Here is a 13,495-nt window from a genome sequence, read left to right on the forward strand (position 1 = left end):
TTTACCCAGTGTATTATAAGCCTGGCGGGCCATCAGGCTTTACTTCCAGTTTATTACCTGATCAATAAGGTAACTGAAGGTATATTTGGTTTCTGAAGAGTGAATTTAGTCGACTTTTGGATGTACTTTGGCTATACAAGAGAAGCATTTAAGAGAAAAAAAAATCCTACTATAACATCTGTTAAATATGCACGCCACAAATCTGGCTTTAATTTATGAAAAGAAAACAAGCTATAAACACTTGTGTTTTAGTTTCCAATAAGCCATCTAGGAGCACATCAAACATGAGAAACGGGTGCTCTGGTAAGACCCAAACTGAACGTTCTGCTCTGCAAACAAGATGGCAGGAATGACGGAAATCAAACACTCCTTGACCACACCATCACCACTGTCTAGCAATGTTTGTGGTAGCAGCTTGATGTGGGGAAGCTTTTCTTTAGCAAGTCAGAGTTAATGGGAAGATTAACTGGAAATGGATTCTACGAGCCACATAAGACTTAAGACTTGTGCAAATGTTCGTCTCTCAGCAAAACAACCACCATGAGCACACAGCTTGAACTAAAATGGAGTAATTGATGTCAAAATATACAGTCAGCATCTTGACTGATTCAATTGGGAAGAAGTAGCCAGACTTGAAATTTTACGTTTAAATATGTTATCTATGCAATCTTGACTCCATTTGAGCCATTAGGCAAAAAAAGAATAAAGGTTTTAGTAAATCTGGTAGACCTGCAGCCTCAACTAGAAGACAGTTCTGCAAAGTATTTATCCAAGGGGTGAAAAGACTTTTTTTTAAGAGACTATAAGTACAATTTGGTTTTCCAAATCAAAACTTGCTATCTCTCAAAGAACTCAGGGATGCCCCACCCTTTTGGGGTCGGAGAGGAAGTTACACCATCTGGCCGTTTAAACATCTCAAAAGAAACATTTGTCATGACGTAAGAGACAATTTTCCAGGAACATGTCAAATCCTTAATCCACACAGAGAAACATCAGCGTGACGTTTTGGAGCAGGAAAAGGCTGACTCATCATTTCATTTATCATAACCATAAATTACGATCTATTTCACATGATATGACACAAAAGGTCACCATCTTCCAATCAATCCTGTTCAGATAAAAAAATAAAATAAAAATACCTCATCATGGATATGTTCTATATCTGTGCCACATTTTCAGTTAAAGAGAAGTAAAGCCGTAAGATGAATTACTAAAGTGTCTATTAACACCATGTGACACTGTTCTGGTTTTATGCATTTCACATTGGGTTCACACCTCGGACCGTGAACTGAACGCTTTGCTTTGCAGTCTCACCAGGCGAGGATATCTAACGCAACACTTGGCCGTGAGAGCCGCTACAATGGTGGTGCCTTTGTCCTTACTATCGCCACACGGCCTAGCACGAGACGCAGGTCGGAGTGACTGACTGCCGCGAAGCAGATCAATGCTGGAAAAGATAAGGAGGGCGCCACAATTTAGCATAGCCGTTAAAGTAATTTTTCACGTTGTTACCCACGATAGGACATGCGGGAATACTTAAACACAAGAGAAACGCTGCAAATTTAAGTTCCAAATTACATTTTGTTTTTTCCCCGTCGATGGATTATATCGAGCTGTTACGCTGCTCTCCAAACATTTTGACTTGTTCTTTTCTTTTTTTTTCACAACGTTACATGATATAAAAGAAAAAACAAAGTGAATGAATCTCTGCCATCTGGTTATTAAGCAGATTACAGTGCAGTGGAGCAACCAGACCCAGTGAGACAACGCTAAATGTCATCGAAAAACTGATGCTTTTATCTCAAGCCCATTGTTTGTTTAAATGTCCTTTTAAAACTGAGTGAAGCGTTCCTTTCCTAGTCTTATCTGCTATATAAGGTGTGCTGCGTGCTCTGCAATAAAAAGCAAAACGGGATGCCATGAGAACAGAAGATAACCATTCTCCGTCTGTAGCTTCAACACAAATCACCTTAATGTTTCTCAAGTATCTTCCTCGACTTTCAGCAGGAAGTGAATTTTGAATGCTCCAACAGCTGTTGATCTGTATGCCTTCAAACTATCTCAGCCACTTGTTTTGCCGAGCCGTTTCTTTCCTAATCACATTCTTAACAGCAGAGATCCTTTGTTTAAAACCACGCCTGCATCTGTTTCTGCAATCGCACATTTATTGGGATATTTAAAAAGCGAAAAACTACGGCAACAGGTGAATTAAACATTCACTGTTTGCCCACTACAATGAAATGTACATCCTATGCCCTACAGTTATATAGAATGGTTAGTGGACATTTTTGACTTACCTTTTCTCTTGAGATATCCGTCTATAGTTGAATGCTTTGCAGTTGTTTTAGCTTTTCTGTCAATATGGTTAATACCCATACCTTATCAGTTACACAAATGCAGCATTAGACACGAACAATTTAATTATCGGCTGTAACCTGTTTGATGTATTGGATTACTATATATATATATTTTTAAATTACTTTAATCTGGTTTCTGTATCGAGTTTTATTTCTATTACCTTGCATACATTTTATTTTTGGATTTTATGTATAATTGGATTTAGGTGCCTCTAAATGTTCTGCAATTTTTTTTTCTCCAAGTTTACATTTTAGATTTTTGTGAATGTCTGTGGAAAGCAGCATAAAAAAGCATTAATCCAACCATCTCTGGTGGTTTATAATTAAACATGAGTTTTTCTTTGAACAACAATGTTTTATTATTGATTGCATTGACGAATAATCCTTGACCTTATCCGATTGGTAAAACTCCTGAACTCTCCATACAAACCTTGTCCCACTACACTTCGTAGTCACTCGAATAATCTGCTTTTTTTTATACACAATATGTGGAAGTGTTATGACCACTTATGTCAGTCCAGAGTAATCTTAGGTTGCATTTCTAGTGTTTGGTTGTGCTTAAACAAATAAATAATACTTGCAAAAAGGGATGCACTGATGGAAATATGTTGGCCAATGTCAACAGCCGATGTTTATATTGCTTTTATGGCCAACATTAGCCAATATTACATATTTTTCTCTACTCTTTCAACACCATGAAAAAGAAACGATTGTTGACATCACGGCCAATGACCAAACAGATACCACACGACCACAGCTTCCCTTAATCCTACAGAAACAAACGGAAACAAAAGTCGTTTATTAATTTTGATTCAGTTGACTTACCAAACCAATACAGATATGTATTGTAGTCACTTCATCCCTTTCTGCGACTTTACTGGCTTTTCAAGATGTCATAAATGAAAAGCCACAGTCCAAAAACATGGTTAGATCTAATATTATTACGTTTATTTGATAGGGACAGACACACATCGACAGACAAACTGAACAAAACAGCAGTCCCATGTTTGCATCGTAGTGCTTTTAGCAACAGCTAATTCGCAGCACTTGTCCCTTGATTCGCTTTTAAACAGTACCTTTAAAAAAATGTAAGTGATAATTATTTAAAATAGCACAACATAATATTGACAGCATTTACAAACAAAACATCAAAAATGGATACAGTTCCATTTTTGACATAACCAGAGTTTTGTTTGTTTTATGAACGTACTAAAACCGGTTACAGACTTTAAATCAACAGGAAGTGAGTACCAAACTGCAAGTCCTCTCACAGACAGAGAGCACAAGTGGTTCTTCGAAAGGGGACCTTACAATTTCCATCTAAAGTCGCTCTGGTAGATCTGCTATTGCCCTGCAGTCTCTATGCAATCGCTTAATGGTGTAGGTGCATATCCGTCTAAACACTTAAAAGTCAATTTTAAAAGATCATTTATAAAACTGTCAAAATCCAAAATGGCAAATTTAGCCAAAATGCGACAATGAAGGAATCTGATTGGCTTTTGATATAAAACCTTTAAAGCCCGATTATAGAGACTTGCTAATGGTTTGAGTATAGTTTGACTAGTCTGAGACCAGACTGTAGCTCCATAGGAAAGATGTGAGGATCATTGAATTCAAAAACATCTCTGCAGAGTGAAGTGTTAATTTCTAATAATTTTATAACGGTTTATATTTGATCTAGCAGTTTTGCTTAATTTATCAACATGGCTCCTAAAATTTAACTGAGCATCCAAAATTATTCCTAAATATTTTTCATGTGATGCTTGTTCAATAGGGTCCCCATTGATCTGGATATTCAAGGACTGTAATGACGATGATGTCTTTACTGAAAAGCAAACGCACCCTGTTCTCTTTGTATTGCGAGTTAAACAATAATCCTTTCACCATGATGATTAATCTCCATGGACCGATATTGATGTAGTCACAACATGTAAACGGGAGAAATCTCAAAACTCCGGAAACAAGAAAATTGTCCTTATTCCATATACATTCCTGCATAAAAATGAACCTTCATTTTCTTCGCCTTAAGGGTCAACATTACCATTCAAAACCAGGATTGGGACAAGAGATGATCAATAAAAGTATTAAAAACCCAATATTTCCTACTTACCAAGTTGATTTTACGTCCCCTAACCATCTTTCCTGCATCATCTACTGCTGATATTCACTCTGTCAACTATAGCTGAGAGTGAGCACTCCAACTTTATACAAATGGACGTCTTTCAGCTCCAAAGAGCAGTGGCCCGTCGCCAAGACAACAAACACTGCCACTGCCCAAAAGCATACAGAGATGAGTTTACAGAAACACCCATGCATCAACAGTCTGTCAAAGCTGCAGCATACAGGAAGCATACCCGGAAAGCATGTTTGTTTTAAAGATTGGTTTACAGCTGCATGAATACCAGCCTGTATAACCAAACCGAATCCATCACATTTCATGCATTTTCAATGGCCGTGTTAACAGATGTCTTTAAGAAATTCTGTTTTGGGATTAGTTTTTTTTTTTATTATTGTTTTTTATATTGTTATTTTAGCCTCTATGTTTCATTCATTTTAGAAAAACAAAATTCAATTGAAATCAACTTTCTCATTCTAATTTACACCCAAATCCTTACATTAGCGAGCAACTTCCCTTTTTGACTCGATTCACAAGTTTTGGAGGAATTTCATAACTAAAAACAACATATTTGTGAACTAAAAGTAATTTTTTTTTACATTGAAGTAACAATGTGTCTTGATAACGCATTTTTTTAAGAGTTCAAAAGTTTATTTATCCTTACATTGTGCTACACTGATAAGGAAATGCTTTTGTGGGTTGAGCAGTACTGATATTGAAACCACAAAACACTTTTTTGTTTAAAAATAGCAAAATCCTGTTTTACTACAACTTGCTCGCTCAACCACGGAGGTGACACCAGCTTTGCTCCAAATGCAAGTCATGAAGGAGGAATGAGGAACAAGAAAAAAAAACAACATTTTCCACAACGTTTGTTCATCTTTTTATTATATAGTAAAAATAAAAATAAAAAGTCAGCCACATTCACGAATGCATCTCTACTCTTCGAACCGCTATCTGTTGTTTTCTGTCACAGGAACTACGTGTGACATATCCTTTGAAGAAGGCTGTTAAGATACAGTCACAGATAAAACAGTAAGCGTTTTTATCAGTTCCAGATTACAGGCCACAGATTGAATCAGTATACTGAACAAAACAGGGCGGAAAAATACATTTCGAAAATGGAAAATATCAATCATTTTCTGTCATTTTAGGAAACAAAAACGTAAGATTCTTCAGAGGCGGGTAGAGCAGCCAAAACTTGTACTCAGTACTACTCAAGTAAAATGTATGATACAGTAAAACTACTTTTAAAGTTTTAGCTTCTTAAAGCCAAAACTTTAAAATAAGCTACTTGAGCAACTTTTATTTCAAAGTTGCTCGAGCAAATGTAACTCAGTAAATGTAGCTCATTAGTAGCACCCGCTGAGATTCTTATATCCCAGGCTTTTTCTCCTCAGGTCTTACAATATGAGATAACACATATTTTCTTGCCAGTTATTCCATAAACCAAGCAAGGCACACAGGACTGCTGCCAAAAGCCACTTCTGTTAAACACTGATATAATGCGGAATGCTAATGTGAAAGTTACATACTTTCACTTCCCCGCCTGACAAGCTGGCTGGACTGAACAGAACAGAACAGAGCAGCTCCTGAAACGCTGAATACTGCTTCTGTAACTCGACGTAGAAAATATGTATGGACAACTAAAAGTTACAGGTTAACTATCCCAGTGGTTCAGCTGGCTGTGACTTTACTGTTTTCAATGAACGTCAGCCGGTTCGGACACCGCAGAGGAGCACTGGAGACCAGGAACCCGCCTTCTGTCTGCAGGTAAACACACAAGCCTAGCGGCAATGCCCGCCGTTACTGTACGGTAATAGTAGCGGGGGTCTGCGTGGGCACCAACTTCACCAACCGGCTGTCAACTTCACCTCCCGCAGCCCCTGCGCGGAGAGAGGCTAGGAGACATGCTGGAGAGACCGATTCAGATTCCTTCCTCTCCTCCTCCACCAAAGGCAACACCGCGCGCTATCTCACCCCCACGCGTGCCGGAGCGACACGCAGAGCTCGTGCAGCTCCCGCGACACAAAACAGACGGCCAGCACACTCACCAGCAGCACCAGCGCGAACATTGTCGCCTCTCTCATCTTTCTCCTGTAGCGGATCCAGGAGGCCATGATGCCGTTGCCACGTCTGGATACGCAGGCGCATTCGGATTTTCACAGATTTGTCGGGCGAGGCGCAGAGCACCCTGGGAAATGAAGTTCTTGTTCAAATTGGAATGGGAAGGAGATAATATGCACCTGCAACCTTCCATCCTGAGCTGGCCCAAGTATCCCGCCGTTCTCCACCGATAGATAGATGATAAAGGCTTTTTAGCAAAGTATGGCAAGACGTACTGCCATATAGTTACACTACACTAATTAATAAACAGCTTTTTATCTGTTTGGACCGTTTCTTTCAGCTTGATGAGCTTCTCTCGGTGGACTCATATTTTGCAGTCCGTGATCTATATGAATAAAGTATATGTAAAGATATGTCAGATATGTAAATCAGAGCTGGACCACCAGACATATTTTGTCTGTTGCTGTTGACACTGGTAAGGTGGCATATGTTTTCAACAGTCCAGTCATGTTGGGAAAAACCAGATCAGCATTGTTTTCTTTGATGACAGACAGCATGGATGACGCACTGAAAGATGAAAACTCCAAATATGATCTGTGAAAAACCTTCAGCTCTGTATGCAATTTTTCTTGGTCATCAATTTCATAAAACTGGCAGAGCATCTTTAGAGCTCGAAATGCTTTTGGAGGAACTGTTGCTTTGGTCCACTTTTCTCAGACAATAAGGGTAGTGGAGGGCATTTAATATTTCCCAGGTAGCATTATCTCCTCCCTTAAACCGTTTCTGAAGCTCTTGTGTAATGGAGTCTACAGAAACATACCTGTGCACGGTAGGACTCCTTCAAGGTACTGAAAACATGGTCATCAGAAGCGGCTGTGCCAACCGCAGAAAGCTTTGCTGGCACTTTCCTCTGTGTCCACTGACTTCTTCAGGGGGGGGTCGAATCTTTTTCTGTGGCTTTCCTATACAATTCCTCAAATTCTTCTTCTGATCTGCAACGCTCCAGTGTCTGTAGAACCCCTTCAACAGTTGTGCAGGCTGTGGCCAGGTCCATATGTTTCTGCTGTAACGCATCTGATGCAACTGCAGTTACTTGGAAGATGTAATTGCAGTTACATCTTCCAAGTAATTTCCAGACGTAAGAAGAATTCAAAATTGATGTTCTTCAAAAGGATTGCTGCGTCACCTGCTGATGGATCAAGGGGCCTTTGCTGAGTCATATTCTCTAAGAATTTCATAACGGTTGGAAGAACTGTCCTGGGAAGCTTTAGGACACTTTTTCTGCAGGCCCGTCGAGTGTCAGACAACTTTTGCAGTTCTACTGGACGCTGATGTGGTTGCATTCCTTTTTTTTTTAATATACTTTATTTTTGATGAGATTTGTATACAGTGCAAATCTATCTATCTAGCTAGCCAGCTAGATAGCTATCTAGAAATTTACTTGTCATAAAAAAATAGAATATTAAAATTACAATAGATGTAAATGACATAATTTATATAATGAATATCTATATCTGTGTACCCTTCCACTCGTCCAGTGACCACTGCTGATAGGCACCTACCACACACCGTAATTTGATGGATGTATGGATGTTTATTTTTCTACCTGTCTATGTGTCAATGGCTATATTTCCCAACATAATTTGACTGAATATTGTATAAAAGATTGTAGTCTGTCTGTCTGTTTGGTAACTTTTCTTTAATACCAGTCTGCATAATCTGCTTTCAGACCTATAAGAACAGAGCATAATGATTAGTAGCGTCAACGTACCAGCAGGACAATGATACCGAACAGCCATCATTAAGCAGCTAAACTTAAGAGTCAGTGCTCTGGCGTCTGCATGGTTGGAAATGTACGGCCTAGTCTCAGAAGCTTGGTTTTTTAAAGGAATCCAGCAAATTTAAGTAAAAACGGTGCAACAATGTCAAGCAATAAATAATAAATCATTTAAATAAATAAATGAAAACAAGGTCAATAATTTCCGTTTGCATGATTTATCGTTTTGCTCTTTTCTCCCTCTCTTAAAGCTGTACAACAGTCTTCCGTCTTCTTACTAGCGCTGTTTTTTGAAGGATGGCTTTGTTTACAGAGACTTAATCATTCATTTTATTTGTCGTTTCTGTTGTTTTGCTTATTTATTTTGCATATTTAAGATGTCTTCCAATTTCATTGTTCAATCTTCATTGGGAATTAAAGTTTATTATTGATGTTTGAGAATGTGTTTTTCTATTGTTATGACATATCATTACTTGAAAATGGTATCAAAATCACAATATTATTGGGGGTTTTTTATCGCTATAACTTCTGGGACAAATTCAAAATTTGTCATCTTTTTTTTTTTTAAATGTCCAGATTAGAATAGAACAGAACTGACTAAAACAGATCCACTTTCTAGTTGGCATCTGCGCAGATGAGACCAAACTTGTGTTTGTTGTTAAAGGTTCCCTGATACCCAGGGAGTTCAACTGGTTACCACCACCACTCAGCACAGACACCGCAGGTACCGCAGGTACGGCAGGTACAGGCTCCAGCGGACCCCCCACCACCACCACACCCCCAGCGACCAACATGCAGGGGCCAAATCGTTTCCCCAGAAGCCCCGGGCGCTCTTCATTCTGATCCGCAGCGAGCATCACTCACACACACACACACACACACACACACACACACACACACACACACACACACACACACACACACACCTCCAGCTCTCGCAGGTTACTCGCGTCTTTCCTCCCCACCTCGCCTGCAAGTCGGCCCCATCTCTCTCTCTCTCTCTCTCTCTCTCTCTCTCTCCTCTCTCTCCACTCCCTCTCACAGCCTCCTCCCTCCTTTTCTTCTCTGTCCCCCGGTTCTCTCGCCTCTCGTCTCCTCTGCCCGCCTCCCCCTCCCCTCTTCAGCCCGGTGGTATCGCCCGGCGGAGGAGCAGAGAGCGCAGTTGTCGGCTGCAGGTCTCTCGGAGAGGAACGCGCACTGGCTGAGGAAACAACACGTAGAACCTGCTTCTATTCTGGCTCCGCTGCAGAAAAGTACGAGATCTTTTACGCCCCCCCTCCCATCAACCCCCCCTGCCCTTGTTGTTTGTTTTTATTATTTTTTATTTTTTGGTATTTTCAACCGATTGGCTTTTTTTTTTCATGGTCCAGAGGAATACAACCCGCATTTAGAGGTAAGAGGGGAAACAAAAAACCAAAAAAAACACCACTTTTCTTTTGTTTTCTTGTTGCAAAGAATGTCTGGGATGAGAAAAGCGAAGCACTTTTTCGGGTGTGTGGTTGCTCAGTTTTCAGGTCGGATTCTGCATCAGTTTTGCATTCAGCAGCGAAAATAATGTAATCTGACATTGAGTCATTGTTTTTCTTATTATTATTTACACAGTAAACAAGCCGCTTATTGCCTGCACACCACCCACACAATCAGTAATGGTGTGGCCACTTTGGAGCCTATTCAGGCATGCGGAGGGGTCCGTCTCTCTCGGGACCAATTCCCCCCTCTCCTCTCCCTCAACACAATACCATGTGCATAATTAGGTTTTTTTTGTGCTCTTTTTGTTATTAATAAAACAAAATCGGCAAACACTTTCTACAACATTTCCTCACTTTCTTTATTTAGGCTTAAACGTTTTTTTTGTCCGTTCCTCTATGTCAAGGTGTTGTTAAGGGAAGGTTTTTTTTTTTTTAATTTCTTCTTTTTTTCTTTTTTTTTCTTATGCCAGGCCAGTTTTACTTTCCACTCACGTTTCATCCCAGGATCAGAGGCGCATTTGTGGGCTGCAGGAGCTGCCTCAGCCTGCCCAACAGTAGCACTGTCTCAAACTTACTTTGTGCTCCTGAAGTCCACTGAGAATAGCAGTTTAGGAACAGGGCTAAAGAAAAAAAAAATCAATTGCGCAGAGATTTGTGTGTGCGTGCGTGTGTGTGTGTGTGTGCGTGTGTGTGTGTGTATGTGGCTGAAGCTTAATTTGCGGCAAAAACTGTCAAACAAAAATCAAAACTCCCGTTTGACTCACGTCTTCGTTGTTTTCTAATACAATTAAGGCATGGTAAATTGTATCTGGTGGCTTTCATTGTCTACATAAGCAGCTTTTACACGCGGGATGTGCAGAAGCGTTACACGTGTTTCACATTTGACCCTCAGAAAAAGAAAAAATTATATATATATATATATATATATATATATATATATATATATATATATAATTTACAATCACCTTCGAGGCTGATATCGCTTGTACTTGAGCCCAGAAAGTCTGTATTCATGAGCTTGTCACTTGGGATGGATTGCTTCTCCCGTTTCTCCTTGATCCAGTCCAGATTCGCTTAATCTCGAATTCTTAAACGAGGATAAATGTCCAACAGGGAGAGATCGACCTGGACTGCAAATGATACGACAAAAAGAAAGGTTGCACGTGAAAAGAAAAAGGCATTAGAAGCTCTCCTGGCATGGTTTTTTTTTAAGCTGATTACTGAGGAGTTGAATCTTTGGAGCTTTTCCCTAAAGCCCCGACAGAGGGCAGTGTTGAGCGGTACTGTGCTGCACCTTACCAGGTGAAGTTCACTGGCACAGAAACGGGAAGAAAAAAAAAGGCTCCAATGTGGTGGAGCAAAGGTCCAACAAATGAATAAAGACATTTATAATGTTGGTTGCTTTCATGGACGATTGCTTGGGTGACTTTTCCCGTCTAAAGTGCTTACATTTCAAGCACCTTTGAACAAGCTTTTATCTGCCATTGGCTCTTAGACAGATTTGCTCCATTTCCTGCCTGTCTTCAGTGCTGAAAATATCACACTCAGTCCTGCCACAAGAACCAAACAACTTTCTTTTATTTATATACACGTCAGGACAGTGGCTCAGGACTGCTTAGGGTAGCAGATTTGTGTCTGGCGAACTGCGTCGTGCGCAGAATTTCATTGAAATGCTGTTGTTCGGCGTCAACATCACAAATTGACGCTGCATTCACTAGGAGTAAAACAGCTTCAAAATCCGACCAAGCATGGCAGGAGTTTGTGTTGGCAAAGGTTGACAAGTTTGTGCTTTGGATTAATTGCTTAATGGCGCCAAAAGGGGGCTGGGAGGGCGGTTGGCCCCCTGTAGTTTTGCTGGCCGTCACAACATCATCTCTTCGTTTTTATTTCTGCTCATTTGTCTTTCGTGAAAGACAGCATTTAAAGGTAACGTAGCTGGGTAAGAAAGAATAGAGTGGGGGAGGGGGATTATTTACTGTCACCACTTTGGGAAGATTTCAGATGTACGAACAGCAAGTTATACAAAGTTCTCAAAATTAATTTTAAAAAAAACAAAAAAAAACAGACTTAACCCTGCTAATTCTGGTTTGCTTGTATTTGAATCAATGCCATCACAGAGATGCAAGAAATCGAGCTGATCGGCAGGAATTACTCAAACTTACAGCCGATGAGCAACTTTTGACAGATTCTGAAACGCTAATAGTTCCACTCCAGTCTGTTCTGCTCGTCTTAACAAGCTGCTTCTGTGTGTTTTATTTGTTTACCAAATTTTCCCTGGGCTAAGGCTGACCCCAACCCTAACCCTACTGCTCACTGTGCTTTCAAATCTGACTCTCAGTACATGTTTGAAGTAGGAGTATGGAAGGAAGTTGAGATCTAAGAGACAAAAACTAACAGAAAAACACAGATGGCCAATCTAAAAAGAACATTAATCAGCTGCTTTATTCCTCGTGTGATATTACCAGACAGATGTGTTTCTCGGATCTTCTTTGAATCTAGATTAAATAATGATAACATAGTAAAGCATAAAAGAAAACTTACAATAGTTCCCCCCCGTGGATTAAAATTGAAATATAAAAGTGAATTTGATACATTTTTCAGGAAATTCTGGCTCGTATAGCTTTAAATCTCCGACGACAGCATCATCAGACTCATTGCATTCTGCTCTGGCCTTTTGCATTTTGGGGTTTCCCAAGCCGTTAGTGACTCAACCCCTTTGAAAATCCTTTGGCAGCAACCCCGTTGTGCTTTGAAACCACCGTGCTTTTCAGAAGCGCACAGAGAAAAGTATTCCGTGGCATGAAATCAATCAATTAATCTTGACTTAGTGACAAATCATATCGTTATCCCGACCTCATGCATATTCAGCCAGACATTTTAACAGCCTCATCTGTACCCTGTGGAGTTGGCTTGACTTCGGTTTTTGTTGCTTTGTTCGTTCGTCAACACGTGTGATGAATGCCATATATATATATATGTATATATATATATATATATCCCCCCGCAACTTTTGATTGATATTCATTTATTCCTTCCTGGTTTTGTCAGACCCACATGCTTGTCCTATGGATGATTAACGCCTTTGTAAGCCGAGGAGCCTCCTTTAGTTTCCCGGTTCCGTCCTTTCAAATGGAAAAGAGGTTTTCATCTTTGATGAACTTATGAGGGTCTCTTGACAGGTCCGGGCCAGGAGGGTGGGTGGGTAGGTGGTGAGTTGGGGTACCAAACCAGTGCCCCCAAAAACATTCCAACATTCTCCCCTTTCTCAGCCTCCTGGACTACTTCTTTCTCTTATTTTCACCTTCTTCCCGGTTCTCTTTGTCCCTGCTGTACAGCATGTGAGATCGTTTAGTTTCAATGACACACAGGAGCCTGTATCTGCGTGTTATCTGATGCCGGCATGAATAATTCATCCCCATTAACAAATATGATAAGCGTCAAATAGACGAGGCAGCGGCCTCTTTACCCGAAATTTAATGATGCGTTTGTAAACCGTGCCATTCGAATTGTTTTCTGTTGTCGGGCACAATTTGAGAGGGACAAACGGCTATGAAAGTTTAATGCTAGGAGAACTTGATCTGGCTTCTCGTTCATCTGAAATTACCCTGAAAACAAAAGGAGGAGTACGGTCTGACCTCCACAAAGCGTGTGGGTGTTGGAGTGAATCTGTCTGTCTAAAGAGATAACAGACGGATGCCGATAAGAGGCA

The 13,495-nt window shown here is 40.2% G+C and overlaps 2 protein-coding genes across 4 annotated transcripts in view; one reads left to right on the forward strand and one right to left on the reverse strand.

The window, feature by feature from the left end:
• Positions 1-7,144, reverse strand: part of pdia5 (protein disulfide isomerase family A, member 5) — a 65,912-nt gene extending 58,768 nt beyond the window's left edge. Inside the window, exon 1 of the mRNA XM_081600600.1 lies at positions 6,528-7,144. Coding sequence (XP_081456726.1) covers positions 6,528-6,593 — 66 coding nt within the window. The 5' untranslated portion in view covers positions 6,594-7,144. The remainder of the gene's footprint in view (positions 1-6,527) is intronic.
• A 2,212-nt stretch (positions 7,145-9,356) lies between these two features.
• Positions 9,357-13,495, forward strand: part of sema5ba (sema domain, seven thrombospondin repeats (type 1 and type 1-like), transmembrane domain (TM) and short cytoplasmic domain, (semaphorin) 5Ba) — a 221,888-nt gene continuing 217,749 nt past the window's right edge. Inside the window, exons 1-2 of one of the 3 annotated variants that reach the window (XM_081600572.1) lie at positions 9,357-9,570; positions 9,688-9,710. The gene's annotated coding sequence lies outside the window, so the exon portion shown is untranslated. Of the gene's footprint in view, positions 9,711-13,495 lie in introns of all 3 variants that reach the window. The other 2 variants (XM_081600568.1, XM_081600576.1) reach the window with 2 other exon arrangements.

Source organism: Poecilia reticulata, chromosome 2 (genome assembly GCF_904066995.2).
Source record: "Poecilia reticulata chromosome 2, P_reticulata-male-v2, whole genome shotgun sequence".
In the NCBI taxonomy this organism is placed as follows: Eukaryota; Metazoa; Chordata; class Actinopteri; order Cyprinodontiformes; family Poeciliidae; genus Poecilia; species Poecilia reticulata.